Genomic DNA, 16,130 nt, shown 5'->3' with positions numbered 1-16,130 from the left:
GAGCCCTCATTAATATTTATACTTGTTTTCTGCTAGATCTCATCGGGCCATATGGCCTTATACCATGGCCTTAAGACAGTGGTAAATTATATGTATACTTGTTTCTTTTACCTTGTCTTCTATCTTGTATTATCAGCTACTTATTTGACAAATTCACCTTGTATAGTAGACATGAGGAATTTGTAATACTTTTTCTAGACCTGTCTTTCTTGCCTTTATCATGTTTATCTCAATAAATGCCATTCATCAGATGATAAAACCAAAAACATACTTGAATCTTTTCTTGTTCTTATGCCCTCCATTTGTACTAATGGCAAACATGGTTTTGCCAAGAAAGCTTTCTGAATAAAGTTTTTTAAGCATATAAGTTTAGGGTTTGGGGCTGAGAGTTTGGCCTAGTGGTAGAGTGCTTGCCTAGCATGCATGAAGACCCAGGTTCGATTCCTTGGCACCACATACATGGGAAAAAAGCCAGAAATAGTGCTGTGGCTCAAGTGGCAGAGTACTAGCATTGAGGAAAAAGCCCAAGGACAGTTCTCAGGCCCTGAGTTCAAGCCCTAGGACTGGCACACAAAAAAAATAAGTTTAGGGTTTGTATGGGCATGTTTTCAAACGTGTAAATTTTTAGTAGTATGATTGTTGATTGCATAACCAGACTGTATTTAGTTTTATCACACATAGCTTGGTTGTCTTACCCAGAAACTGAATCATTCCTACTAGGAATGAGTGAGAGTTTCTTTTGTGGTATACCCTCATGTGATTAGTATTGTTGAGTCTTGGGATTTTAACTATTTGAATAGTTGTTTAGTGAATCTCATTTTCGGTTGCAATGTCTTAATAATTAGTGTTATTGAGCATCTTTTCATGTTTGTCATCCTGATATCATCTTTGAAATGTCCATTCCATATTTTCTCAGGAGAAGGAAAATGTTTTGTTTGCTTTTTCATAGTTTTAAAAATATGCTTTGAGCTTAGAGTGGTGTCTCACACCTGAAATTCTGCCTACTCAGGAGGCTTAGATCTGAGGATCTCAGTTCAAAGCCAGTCCAGGCACTAAAGACACTAAAGACTGGGAGACATCTTATCTCCAATATCTCCGATTAATCACAAAAAAATAGGAAGTGGGGCTGCAGCTCAAGGGGTAGGCCCAGAGTTCAAGCCCCATGACCCACCCCCCCCAAAAAAGAAAAAATATATATGCTTTGAATGGAAGGCTTTTTTTTTCTTTTTGCCAGGCCTGGGGCTTGAACTCAGGGCCTAGACACTGTCCCTGTGTGTCTTTTGCTCTACCATTGGAACCACAGTGCCACTACTGTTTACGTGGTACTGAGGAATTGGACTTTATGTGTAGTAGGCAAGCACTCTACCACTAGGGCACATACCCAGTTAAAGACTATTTTTTTGGCCAGGGACAGGGGTCATGGGCCTCAAACTCTGGCCTGGGCACTGCCGCTGAGCTCTTCAGCTCAGGGCTACTTACCCTTAAGCCAAGACCCACTTCCTAATTTTTCTAGAGATTAATTGGAAAAAAGAGTCTCAGGTCCTTTTGTGCCTGGGCTGGCTTTGAACCTTGATCCTCAGATCTCAGCCTCCTGCCTAGCTAAGATTATAGGCGTAAGTCACCGTTCCAGGCTTGCTTTGTGTAGCTTAATAAGTTAATCTGTCCAACTATATTCATTGTGTGTGCAATGGGCAGTTTTAGGCACTAGGAATTGGGTTCTAAAATATTTCCCTCACAGAGTTTACATTATATTTTTATAGAGGCAAATATATAGAAATGTATATAAGATGGACATTCCTCATATGAAATGCTTGATGCCGATCCCAGTCATAAAGTTAATGAAACCTCCATTGAAACCAATTTTTTAAAAAAAATTTGACATAACAAATATTCCATTTTTAAGTCCCAGCCCTTTAATCAGCCATTTTCCTAAGAAGCTCTTGTTTATGGAGAATGATTGTTAGAATCCTGTATCTCTATTGTGTATTGCGCTGTCATATTGCCTTCCCCCCCCCCCCCCCCCCAGTCCTAGGGACTGAACTCAGGGCCTGAGCAATGTTCTTGAGCTTTTCCTCAAAGCTAGTGCTCTACCACTTGAGACCTTGGGCTTTTCCTCAAAGCTAGTACTCTACCACTTGAGACCTTGGGCTTTTCCTCAAAGCTAGTGCTCTACCACTTGAGACCTTGGGCTTTTCCTCAAGGCTAATGCTCTACCACTTGAGACATACCACCACTTTTCTATGTATATGGTACTGAGGAATCGAACCCAGGACTTTGTGCATGCTAGACAAGCAATCTACCACTAGGCCAAACTCCTGGCCCCCATTGCTTTGATTCTGGTGTTTTTATGTGCTCTATATTTTGTAGAGCTAAGTTTCCAGAATTATTTGAAATGAATTAAAATGCCTCTCCCTCACCCTCTCCTTCCTTCCTTCCTTCCTTCCTTCCTTCCTTCCTTCCTTCCTTCCTTCCCTCCCTCCCTCCCTCCCTCCCTCCCTCCCTCCCTCCCTCCTTCTGCTGTCCATATGCTTTTGTGCTCAAGACTAGTGTTCTACCACTTGAACTACAGCTCAATTTTAGCTTTTTTTGGTCCTTAATTGGAGATGAGTCTCATGGAGTTTCCTGCCCAGACTTGGCTTTGAACCATGATCCTCACCTCTCAGTCTCCTGAATAGCTAGGATTACAAGTGTAAGTTATCAACATTTGGCTCATATTTGTTTTTAGAGATGTATTGTTAAAATTTTTGACTCAATTTTACTATTCCCTGCCCCTCTTACCTTGCCTTTGCTAAGGTTATTTGGAAATACTTTTATTTTTCATAATTTCCAGTGAAGAAAATAGTCATGGTCTTTTAAGACTAATCTGTCTTGGGTTTGGGGTTTTATCTGCTCATTTTTTTTTTTCCCTAAAGGGAACATATCATTTCTTCTCTATTTCCTGCATTGCTAATTAAAGTAAGCACTGTTACAATGCTTTTCAGTTTAGTACTGTCTTGATTCCTTTTGTGGGTAGGGAACAGTATACAAATGAATTAAAGTGAAATAAAATATGTAAAATTAGGCAAAATCAGGATAAAAATAATTGGTTTGTAATTGAAATGACTGGCTCTTGAGAGAACTAAAACATTTTACTTTTGAATGTTACTACTGGTCAGGGTCTAAAAAATTTTTTTACTTTTTAACCTTTTAAAATCCCTTTTATGCCTTTGTTTTGATTCTTTTAAGGGTCACACAGCAATGCTTCATACTGGCTCCTGGCATCCCAAAATTAAGGGAGAGTTTATGACTTGTTCAAATGATGCGTGAGTATTGTGGACAATTTACCTAATACATTATCTTTTTAGTATTTTAAATACTTTCTTTTAGCAGTCTATTAATAAAGTAGGAAATAGAGAATTAGTTTATATAATGTTTATATATTCTTACCTTTGCTTTGATTTTAGCTCAGTGTAATGTTGACTGGATTATGTGCACTGTAAAAATGGGAATTGTTATACATGAGAATTGTTACAAACTCCAGTAGAGTTTATTATAGGACATAGTGGATTAGGTTCATGCTAGCAAGTGGACTCAATTGCTTGAAATTGTGATTAATGTTATACTCCCCCCCCCCCACCTTCTGGGTGTGATGGTTCATGCCTGTAATCCCCCCCCAAAAAAAAAGCGTCCATGAGATTCTTATCTCCCAATTAATCACCAGGAAACCTGAAGTGGCTCTGTGCCTCAAGGAATAGGGAGATAGCCTTGAGCTGAAGAGCTCAGGGACACTGCTCAGGCCCTGAGTTCAAGTCCCACAACTAACTTCCCTCCAAAAAATATTTTCACAGATTTACGTGCTTGGGCTGGCTTTGAACCAACCTCAATCTTCAGATCTCGGCCTCCTGAGTAGCTAGGATTACAGGTGTGAGCCACAAGGTTTGACACAGGCCCAGGCACTGAACTGAAGTCCATGAGACTCTTATCTCCAATTAAACAATAGAAAACCAGAAGTGGCACTGTGGCTTCAAGGGTATGGCGGTAGCCCTGACCTGAAGACCTCAGAGATAGTGCCCAGGCCCAGGGGCAGTGTGTTAGCCTTAAGCTGAAGAGATCAGGGATAGTGCCCAGGCCCAGAGTTCAAGCTCCACCATCCACAAAAAGAACTAAGGTGAAGAATAGGATGAAGGTAAGGGCCAGACATACAAGATGTTGGAGGCTAAGTGTGAAGATCTAGGGTTTTATTATAATGATAGACCTATCAGCTAAGGAGAATCTGTACCACCATGTCATTGAAAATTCAGTCAGTAGGAAGGATCTCTTTGCAGTGTTACATCATTTTCTAGTGATATAACATCTGGAAATTATTAACATTTATTGAGCATTTATATATGCTAGTGCTAAGCAGTGCATTTTATGTATGCAGAACATTTTATGTGTTTCTAATAGTATTGAGGTAGGTAGGTGATCTTATCATTACTTATTCCAACTGTAGAAGCTGATTTTGACTGTCCCAAAGACCCATGATTGTTGGCTGAGGTAGGATTTGATCCCATTGTGTATTGTATACACTTTGTAAGTGGTTGTCACAAAGGTCATACATAATTACTATCCATTTCTATGTACAAGCTATAAGAAAATAAGTTTCTATTGCTTACATGTGGCATTCTGTTATTGCAACTTTGACAAATTCTTTTTTCTTCTGTTGCTTCAACTCAAGGCCTAAACACTATGTTTGAGTTTTTAATATTCAAGAGCAGCACATTGTCATTTAGAGCAACTGCTCCATTTTCAGCTTTTTGATGCTTCGTTTAAAAATAAAAGCTGGGTGCCATGGCTCATGTCTATAATCCTAGCTACTCAGAGGCTGAGATCTGAGGATTAAGGTTCAGAGCCAGCCTGGGCAATACAAAGCCTTCAAAGCTGAGAGACTCTTATTCCCAATTAATCACTAGAAAACTGGAAGTGGGGCTGTGGCTCAAGGGTAGGGTGGTAGCCTTGAGCTGAAGAGCTCAGGGACAGCACCCAGGCCAGAGTTCAAGCCCCAATGACCCCCCCTCCCCAAACAAAAAAGAAATAAAAAGTCTCAGGGCCAGGAGCGGCCTTTAATCCTGGCTACTTAGGAGGCTTAGATTTTAGGATTGAAGTTCAAAGCCAGCCCAGGCATGAAAGACCTTGAGACTCATCTCCAATTAACCACTAGAAAACAGAAAGTGGTGCTGTGGCTCAAGGGTTAGGGTGGTAGCCTTGAGCCGAAGAATTCAGGACAAGGCTCAGTCTCAGGCTTAGGAGTAGAGCAATAGCCTTGAGATGAAGAGCACAAGGGCAGTGCCGAGGCCCAAAATTCAAGCCCCATGATCCACAAAAAAAAAAAAGCAAAAAAAGAATTCAGTAAAAAAATAAATGTTAAAACCTCTCCCAAATGTTTTTCCCTTACTGAAGCAACCGTTAAGATAGCTGATTATTATTGAATACAATCTATTTTGAAGTGGAATCACAGAATTTCAGAAACAGAGAAGAATTTTGACTATCTCAGTCAAAGACTTCAGATTGATTCACCTTGTGGCAGAGTAGTTGTTTCACTCTTAAGTGACTTAATCTGTTCATTCTCCCTACTTCATGTTGTCCTATTAGGAGACTTAAATTAGTTTTGAAATGAAAAGAAGTTAAGCACTTGTGGGTTTTTCCCCCTATTAACTAAATAATAATCAGTACAAATTTCAGTGGTGGGTTTTTTTTTGTTTAATAGCAGAGATAGGGGTTCTCAGAAAACTTTGAACTGTTTGCATTTCAGAAAAATCCTTGACTAACTTCCCAATACTTTATTTTTTGTTTTCATGAAGCTTTGTCATCTCCTCCTGTGTTTGTTATTCCTTTCTAATCCTGTCTGTTTTTCTGTAGTAACTCACTGTGAAATGTTTGTATGTGCATTTCATATGTTTTTAACGAAGAGTGAAAAGTCTGGAAAATAGTGTCCATCTCCTTCTCTACTCAAGGTAGAGGAAATATGGAAGAATGGTGAGACAGAGGCTCATTGTAATTCAAAACTAAAACAAAAGAACTATAGCCAGGCTCATGCCTGTAATCGTAGCTACTCAGGAGGCTGAGATCTGAGGATCATGGTTCAAAGCCAGCCTGGACAGGAAAGTCCATAAGATTCTTAACTCCAAATAATCACCAAATACTGGAAGTAGAACTTTGACTCACATCACAGATTAGTCTGACGTAGAAAAGCTCATGGGCAGTCCTGAGACCCTGAATTCAAGCCCTAAGACCAGTACAAACAAAGCAAAACAAAACAAAACAAAAAAAAAAAGAGAAAAAGTGATTTTAGTAAAAGTAGATTCAGGCTAGAGAGGAAGAGGAACTAGTAGCCATGATAAAATAGCCATAGGACTCATTTGTAAGCACTTGTGAAAAATGACTGCCAAGTACTAAATAAATCTCAGAGGGCTACTCTTTGTAATTGCTGGTAGAACTAAGAACCAGAGACTTTTTAAAAAGTCAAAGTAGTCTAGTTCCGCGCCGCGCCCTGCCCCGCCCCCCCCCCCCCCCCCCCTGCAATGCTAAAAGTATTTACTGGTGTGACATCAGATAGGTACATGAAGAATAGAGAAAGAACTGCCAACACTACTTGCTTGGGAGAACCAGGAAAAACTTCACACAAGATTCTGAAATATGGTTTGTATGGAAAAGTCAGAGAATAATGAGAGAAGACATTGATATACTAAAGAATTCAAATCTAGATTTATATCCTCAAAGAAATTACCACCTAACCATATAAAATATATTTGCTTAGAAGCAAATGTAAACATACTTAGGTTTTATTTCCTATACTGTGAAGTGGATTATGGAAATTCAGGCAGTTTAGTTTCTTTTGCACAATTAAATGTCATGAACTATCAATGTCATGCAAAAAAAAAGATCCTTTGTCAGTGAAAGGATCAAATTATATTCCTAATGGCCTTGATTTCATCATATTTTCTTTCAGCAAAACTGGGCCAGGCACTGGTGGCTCACCCCTGTAATCCTAGCTACTCAGGAGGCTGACATCTGAGGATCATGATTCAAAGTCAGCCTGGGCACAAAAGTCTGTGAAACTCTTCCTTCCAGCTAAGCAGAAAACCAAAAGTGGTGCTGTGGCTCAAGTGGTAGTGCACCAGCCTTGAGCTGAAGAGCTGGTACAGTCAGGAAAGGACCAAAAAAGGGGGGGGGGATATTTTAGGAAACTTTAATATTATACATTGATTGCAAAAGTATCTATAGCTCTTTATCTTTCCTTCTACCTATGTCTCTTGCAAATGTGACTATGTAGCTATTCCTATTCCTATTAAGAAATAGTGCCTAGCCAGGCACTGGGCTCTCATGCCTATAATTCTAGCTACTCAGAAGACTGAGATCTGAGGGTCATGGTTCAAAGGTAGCCCCAGCAAAAAGGCCATGAGATTCTTTTTTTTTTTTTTTTTTAATTGTAATTAGTAAAAGGGTTACATGATATTTGCCAGATAGAAGGTGCATTAATTCATGTACATTGATACCCTTTCACATGTCTTGGTACCCATTTCCCTCCCCCCCCACACCCCCCATCCGTCTTGGTTTTCCACCCTTCCCTATCAAATTTCAAATAACCAAATACAAATAAATTTAATATATCAGATAACAAAGTGAGGTACTATAACAATATGAGATACCCAAGGGTCAGCAAAGGAGATGAGAGATAACATAGTACATCAAGGACAACAATCATTCATTATATGGCTTTTGTTTCGATATCCTGGAGGTTCTTTCAATTAGCTTCATACTATAGGCCATGAGATTCTTATTTCCAGTTAACCACCAGAAAACCGGAAGTGGTGCTATGAGTCTAGTGGTAAAGTATTAGGCTTGAACTGAAGAGCTCAGAAACAGTGCCCAGGCCCAGAGTTCAAGCTCCATGACCGACCAAAAAATAGGAAGGAAGGAAGGAAGGAAAGAAGGAAGGAAAAGAAGGAAAGAAAAGAAATAGTGCTACAAGTTGTACCTCTCATCTAGGCCAATCCAGTGTGGCAAAAATGATGTGCTAGTTCTTGTGTGCTTCCATTCCCCTGAAACTATGTTATTGCTATTTGAATGAAGCCTTAACATTTCTTTTTTTTTTTTTGCCAGTTCTGGGCTTGAGCTCAGGGCTTGAGCACTGTCCTTGGACTTTCTCAAGGCTAGAGCTCTACCACTTGACTCTCAGCACCATTTCTGGCTTTTTGCTATGTATGTGGGGTACGGAGGAATTGAACCTGGGTCTTCATGCATGCTAGGCAAGCACTCTACCACTAGGCCAAACTCCAGGCCAAGCCTTAACATTTCTACAGAATAAAATATCCAGTAGCAAAGAGTTTAATTAGCTCAAGCTGCCCTGAACTAACACCCAAACTTGTAAGATAGTTCAGTCCATATCTGCAGAATTAATCACAGATCTGTAAGATAGCAGGAAAGAGCAAACAGTTGACTGGTAAGACTCAAAATTTGCTTAGTGTTTTTTCTTTTGTTGTGTTTTTTTTTTTTTTTAAGGACAAAGTCTTATGGCGTAATGAATATTGGTTGGCCTTAAACTCTTAGTTCTTGCTTAGCCTCCAAAGTGCTAGAATTGTGGGTGTGAAATGCCATTTTTGGAGATGATTTACTATATACTATTTGTAACTAACAGATCCTTTCATTTGAGGATGATTTTTTTTTTTTTTTTTGGTCAAGGGGCCTTGAGCTCTTCAGCTCAAGGCTTCCACTCTACCCCTTGAGCCACAGTGCTACTTTTGATTTTCTAGTTTCTAGTTTTCTAGTCATTAATTGGAGATAAAGAGTCTCATGGACTGAGAGTGCCTGGGCTGGCTTTGAATCTCTATCCTCACATCTCAGCCTTCTGAGTAGCTAGGATTACAGGCATGAGCCACCATGCACAACTTTGAGGATGGTTTCTTAGGTAACATTTTAGACTGATAACGGATGATTTTTATTGAATTACTTAGAATTATAATTATGAAGAAAAATATTTCTGTTCTTAGAAGACATTGGGTAATAATTAGGAAGAAAATATGAGAAATGCAAGTCTCTTATAGCCTAGTAAATACAGCCTTTGTGTATAAGCAGGAAGGTGAAGAAAAAGGAATGAAAATACAGCAAAAGTGACAGACAGGGCCCGGAGTTTGGCCTAGTGGTAGAGTGCTTGCCTAGCATGCATGAAGACCTGGGTTCGATTCCTCGGTATCACATACATAAAAAAAAAGCCGGAAGTGGCGCTGAGGCTCAAGTGGTAGAGTGCTAGCTTTGAGAAAGTCCAAGGACAGTGCTCAGGCCCTTAGCCCAAGCCCAGGACTGGCAAAAAAAAAAAAAAAAAGTGACAGTTACTATATATGCTGTTGTTAGTTGTAAAAGATTTAAAGGTGTTTATTGTGCCATTTTAACGTCAAAGCTTTTTCAAAATGGAAAGTTGGAAGGGGTGTTCTTAACGTTAGCTTGTTTGGACATCATGCCCCACCAGTACTTTTTTTTTTCTTTTAAAAGATTTATTTAAAAATTTGTCATGGAATGTCAAAAATAATTGATCATGAAAATTAGCTTTTGTTTGTTTGTTTTGTTTTTCTATTTAGTCAAGTATTTTCTTGAATTTTTTCTTCATTTTCCTTTTGGGGCTTGAACTCAGGATTACCAGTGTGAGCCACTTAGTGTCTCGCTTTTTCAGTGTATTTTAAGTTTCTTCATGTCAGTACTTGTTTAGATGATTAGAATGCAATGGTCAGAGCTTGTCTACATTAGATTTTTCCGTGCAGGATTTTCTCTATGTGGCTCAGACTGCTATACCTGTTACGTATTTTGATTCCTTGGTACCACAGAAGTGATGCTGTGGTTCAAATGGTAGAGCTTTAGCCTTGAGGAAGCCCAGGGACAGTACTCAGGCCATGAGATAAAGCCCTACAACTGGCAAAAAAAAAAAAAGCATATTGGAGCCATGTGTGGTGGCTCACACCTGTAATCTTAGCTACTCAGGAGGCTGAGACCTGAGGATCAAGGTTCAAAGCCAGCCCTGGTACAAAAGAACCCGAGACTCTTATCTCCAATTAACCTCTAGAAAATGGGAAGTGGGGCTTGGCTCAAGGGTAGGGCAGTAGTCTTGAGATGAAGAGCTCAGGGACAGTGCCCAGGCCGAGTTCAAGCCCCATGACCCTTCCCCCTCCCCCAAAAAAAGCACTTTGGAGATTCTAAGAAGAAATATTAGAAAGAGCAAGCATTTTCCAGTTATGCTGCTAGAACTCTTTCTTCCCTCCACAGCCTACACCACTTTTGGTGTACTGTTCTGAGGAGTGCATTCTGGGAATTTATCATCATTAGTTAATGTTTTATGATAATAGAGTCGGTAAATTACAAACATTTTATTTTATTATGACTTATACATATGAATTATACATCAATTTTTCAGCAATTTTTCTCTTGTAATAATGGAAAAAGCATGTACTTTGTAGTCAGAACTTAAGGAACTTACCAGTAGCTTTTAGCAAGTAATTTACCATCAAGTTTTAGATTCCTATAAAAGAGGATGATATTGGATCTATACAATTCTAATCTGGAATAAATGTGTAAAACTTTATGAATCTATAATGTTCACTAGCTTTCTATCATTTAGATGTGAAGATTTCTATCACATCTTGATGAGTGTCCCTCATTTGAACATGTGTGGAACATGTTCAGTCTTATAGGCATTTGCTAGAAGGCAGCTATCCAGACTTAAAATTTTTTTTACTTGGTTTTTATAATTAATAACATGTGTAAACATAATTGTAAAATTCTTCAAGGAATGATGACTCACATAAGTGGATCTCAGTAAAATAAATTTTCTGTAATGCAAAAGATTTTTTCCCCCTCCAGTTTAAGTAGTTTTGGAAAAAACTTTAAAACATCAGTTGCCTCATTATTCATGTATGTTTTGAGTATAGTTTAACATTTTCATAATTTATATAAATGGTTATATCGTGGTATGCTGTTCCTGAGAATGCCTTGACATATGTAGGCCTATTTATAGCTTTTTGAGTTCTTCACTGCTATTTTTACTTTTTGGTTTCTCTACTTCTGTTGTTACTTTTTGTTGATATAACGATCTATAGAAATACCTCAGTTCCTCCTTCACTTTTCTGCTTCTAATAAGAAATTGGAGTAGTCTGAACTTAAAAAATTGGGTCGCAGAAAGAGTAAGTAGTTAATAGTGTGTGTGTGTGTGTGTGTGTGTGTGTGTGTGTGTGTCTGTGTCTGTGTCTGTGTGTGTCTGTCTGTCCGTCTGTCTATCTAAGCAAAGGATTTTTGCCATCTTCTTTGGAAGCAAGATCTTTTCTTGATACTTCCTTATTCTGATAAGGGTTTTGTTCTGTCTGAGCTGCCAAGAAAGTAAGGTAATGATGTATTCACAATGTTTCTTTCCTGGTGATATTCTTATACAAACAGTAAATGTAGTGATTACCTCATTTTCCTGCAACATCCAATATAACTTTACAAACAATTTTTTTTTTTTGCCAGCCCCGGGGTTTGAGCTCAGGGCCTAGGCACCGTCCTTGAACACTTTTTGGTCACAGTGTCAATTCTGGCTTTTTCTGGATATGTGGAACAGAGAAATCAAACTCGGCTTTGTCCATGCTAGGCAAGCACTCTACCAGTAGGCCACGGTCCTGGCCATGTAAATGCTGAATTTTAATTATTAACATCTCAGAAATATTAATTGATTAATTAATTTATGTGCAACCACAGTGTCATTTCGAGCCTTTTCTGTTTATGTGGTACTGAGGAATTGAACCTAGAGTTTCATGCAACTCCTCTACCAGTAAGCCACATTCCCAGCCCAAGAACAAATTCATTCTTGCTTGCTTGCTTGCTTTCTTGCTTTCTTTCTTGTCAGTCCCGGGCCTTGAACTCAAGGTGTAGGCACTGTCCTTGTGCTTTCTCAAGGCTAGCACTTTACTACTTGAACTACAACACCACCAGCAGCCTTTTCTGGATATTTGGTACCCAGGAATTGAACTTTGGGCTTCATGCTTGCTAGGCAGGCATTCTATCATTAGCCCATGCTCCTGGCCTGAGAACAAATTCTTTTAACAGGGAAACATATAGATAGAATTACACCTAGGGTTTACAGTTGTGTTTGACCCGTAAATCTCACCATTCAAATTGATCTTGTTATAAGGGAATTTGATTGTGAGATACAGAGAAGCCACATTTTTAGAGGTTAAATCAGGAGTCTTTATTAGAAAGCAGGCAACTGAGAGTAGTCAGATGTCCCCCAAAGCTTTCAACCTCAAACACACTTAATATTATCAAAAAACAAAACAAAACAAAATGTAGCCAGGAGGGTAGTAAAGAAGAGCTGAAAAACAATTTCAACTAACCAGATCAACTCTTAATATTAAGAGTTGAAGGATGCCTTAGTAACTTGAGGAGAGTCAGGAGACATGAAGTCTGGCTCAAAATGGCAGCTGAGGTGGTGGGGCCTAAATAGGCTCATGGCCAGTTGGCAAGGTCATAGGGAGCTTAAGAGTTCATGGTCTCTCAAGTTCATAGTCAGGTCTGGCATGTTCAGTAAACTATTGTCCCAGTCCCTGTCCTTGCCTCTAGAAATTCAGGCATGTCCTATCACCTAAGGGTAGGGGTGGGACTTCACCTGTAAGGGTTTTTGGAAATTCCCTCTCATGGATCACATTGCCAGTAAGACCCAATATCGACATCTCAATATGCCAGCATCATTATTTTGACGTTTTAATTCAACCTCAGACTTTTGAAGTATTGTCTGAGTTGTAATTTTTGATTAGTGTAGAAGGGATTGTTAATTATTGCATGTTTTGTTTTTTACATAGACTGTTATGCTTTCTTTGTTATTTTAATCTTAATTTTAAAAATATATTTCTAATTTTTAAATAATAAGTTTTTTTATTATGTTAAAGATTTGTGATAGCTAGAATGGTAAGCACACTGAGTGGTATGCAAGTGGTTATAAATGAATTAATTGAAGTATAGTAGACTATACAGTAGAGTACTTCTTTTTAGAAAGACTAAGTCAAAACCTAATAAAGTAAGTACAAAGAAATGGATACTTGGAAGAGGAGGTGTGAGGCCAAGGGGAGAAGGATAGATAAATGAATTGGGGAAGGGGGTAGAATGTAGCAAATTAATTGTATATACCACAAAATTACAAAAAAGCTTCATTTATCTCAAATAGGCTTTATCTTAGAAACTTTTTTCATAACCTACTGAATATTTTTTCTTAGAGAATAAGGTCTTTTCCAAATAGACTTTTAGCTTTCTTAATTTTCTTCTATTCGTTGTAAACCCATTTTGTTTGTTAATCAGTACATTTTTGACAGCTCTGTCTTTGTGCATTTAAGTAGACCTTATAGATAATAAAATTGCTGTTATTCTCATGGAATTTATAATGAGTGAGAAAGACACTAAAGATACTCATGAATAAATAATTATTAATGTATATGAACTATGGAGGAGCAAACTATGACAGTGAGCTAAAGTGGTCAGGAGAGCAATTAAAATCTCTAAGGGAGAAACATTTAAGGTGAGATAAATCAGTAGGCATGGATAGGAATGCCATCTTGACATAGGAAGCAGAGACTGAAAGACCTTTCTTAGGAAAAGAGAGAAATGTAACATTAGTTAAGCAGAGAGAGCAGAGTGAGATGAATTTTCTGCAGTAGGCAGGGAGAATTGTGTTGTGTCTTATAAACTAGGTTGAACTGAAATAGGTACACTGGATCTAGCTGGCATCGTTCTGGCCATATGGTGGAGGAAGTTGAAGTCTTATCTCCCAGGTAATGGTGGGCCTAAATTCCAAGAGTCAAGGATGGGGACTTGGATGATAGGTTATTAGACCTACTAGTCCTAGGTCAGGAACTCTCAAAGCTCCCTGTGACTCTGCACCCTGACCTGCCCCTATATAGGCAAGATCAGCTCAGATACCATTAAGACATGTTTTATGCCTGTCTCCTGGCTCTCCTCCAGTCAGCGTGGTATCCCATTTCATTTCTCCATTGGAGTTGATCTTAACAGTGTTAAGTGTATTTGCGGGGCTGTAGGCCTTTGTGACCAGAGTCCGCAGGCATTCACTGGCTTTCTAATAAAGCCTTCTAATTTGACCTCTCAGAATGTGGCTTTTCTATTTCTTGCTTTTGAGTTACCTTACCACAGACATTTTCGGATTTTCTTCTAATGACAACTATAAGAAATTATAAGTTTTGAGAAAGGAGTGGCAAATCACATTTACAAGAAAAATTTCTCTAGCATCCCTGTGGAGAATAAAATTAGTGCTTATGGAGTTCTCACAGTTCCATCTACATACTGCTGATCCATGAGGTAGTCCAGTTCTTACCTAGTTCTACTAATAGAGAAAATGGCTTGGAGCCAGTGGCTTATGCCTGCAATTTTAGGTACTCAGGAGGCTGAGATATAAGGACCATACTTCAAAACCATCCTGGGCAGAAAAATCCATGGAGACTCATATTTAGTTAATCATCAAAAAGCTGAAAATGGGGGCCAATCTTGAGTGGAAAAAGCCAAATGATAGTGGGAGACCCTGAGTTCAAGCCCTTATACTAGCACACGTTCCCTTTCCCCTTACCCCCGAAAAAGAAAAAAACTGATGCCAATAGAAATGACTTAACCCTCGCTGAAATAATATTATTAATACAAGTTAATAGAAGGGTAAACTAATTTCAGAGCACTTTTATCATTTGTTTTAGATTTAGGAAATTGCTCTTATCAATTATTTTCTACATGTAGTAGGTTGGATATCAGTGGCCAAGGATGTGCAACACATGCTCTGAAGATTTCAGATAATCTTCAGATAATGCTAAATGAAATTGTGTGTGTGTGTGCGTGCGTGCACGTGTATGTGCATGTGTTTGTGTGTGTGGAGTGCACCATTCTTGGAGCTTGAATTCAGGGCCTGGAGACTGTCTTTGAACTTTCTTGCTCAAGGATAGTCCTCTACTACTTGAGCCACAGCTTCACTTTTTCTGGCTTTTTGATGGCTAGTTACAGATAAGAATCTCAGGGACTTTTGTTCCTGGGCTGACTTTAAACTATGATCCTTATATCTCAGCCTCCTGATTAACACTTTGAGAGTGTGATCTGCTGGTTCCTAGGGGTCCCTGATAGCCTTGAAAGCTACTCTGAAAGGTCAAAATTATTTTCACAGTACTTGCTTAGCATGCATGAAGCCCTGGGTTTAATTTCTCAGTATCACATACACAGAAAAAGCCAGAAGTAGCACTGTGGCTAAAGTGGCAGTGTGTTAGCCTTGAGCAAAAAGTGTCGAAAGACAGTGCCCAGGCCCTGAGTTCAGGGTCCAAGACTAGCAAAAAAGAAAAAAATGTTATCTATCAACTACGGATACAATAAAACCCTGGTATAACAATTTAAGAGGGGCCCTCATAAACAATTATCTAAAATGTGGGATGATATTAGAGTCATACTGTTAATTATATGAAATGACTAGGGTGAGCCTATTGCCAGTTGCTTTTTAAATCAAAGCATTATTAGGAAGCAAGATATTATCAAGGTAAATAACGACTTAATATTTTTATTTGTTTTGTTTTGGAATAAAATTGTGTGTTAGAAATGGAATGAATCTTTGAGATTTCATTTTTAGAGACAATTTGAATAACTTAAAAAACAGATCAGCTAAATTGAATTTATTCTTTCTAGTGGTATTAGGAATATGGAAAAGAAATGTGTGGCCAGCCAGTTTGAAAAAATGTTATCTGTCATTTCAAAACAGCTTAACATTTATGAAGTTCATTAAAAAAATAGCATAAAGTCACTGATGACCACCCAAGTCGCTGTTCATGAGTCATGCAGATGGGCCCTGAAGAGCACTGGCAAGGCAAAACCCTGAATAGACTAACTATGAATTTACTAAATATGGACTTTTTACTTTCCTATTTAGTTATGAGACCGGGATCTTTGTAAAACTCTGTTTGTACTAGAAGAACAGTGAATATTATTATAATTTTTGTTTGTTTGTTTCTCTTGGAAAGTTTATTATTTAAAACAAACAAAACCTTATACTGTTTTTGTTTTTTTGTTTTTTTACAATTTACATTCACCTTTCAAAACATTTAATGTTAACAAGCCCATAGTGT

The 16,130-nt window shown here is 38.4% G+C and overlaps 1 protein-coding gene across 2 annotated transcripts in view; it reads left to right on the top strand.

Moving 5' to 3' along the window:
- Wdr70 (WD repeat domain 70) overlaps positions 1–16,130 on the top strand; it is a 192,754-nt gene that overhangs the window by 66,800 nt on the left and 109,824 nt on the right. For both annotated transcript variants that reach the window (XM_090332029.1, XM_090332028.1), the window contains one exon: positions 3,226–3,302. In XM_090332029.1, coding sequence (XP_090188155.1) covers positions 3,226–3,302 — 77 coding nt within the window. The remainder of the gene's footprint in view (positions 1–3,225; positions 3,303–16,130) is intronic.

Source organism: Megascapheus bottae, chromosome 4, assembly GCF_031878675.1.
Source record: "Megascapheus bottae isolate mThoBot1 chromosome 4, mThoBot2.hap1, whole genome shotgun sequence".
In the NCBI taxonomy this organism is placed as follows: domain Eukaryota; kingdom Metazoa; phylum Chordata; class Mammalia; order Rodentia; family Geomyidae; genus Megascapheus; species Megascapheus bottae.
Note: the sequence above shows the minus strand (reverse complement) of the source record. Positions and strands in the feature narration are given on the sequence as shown.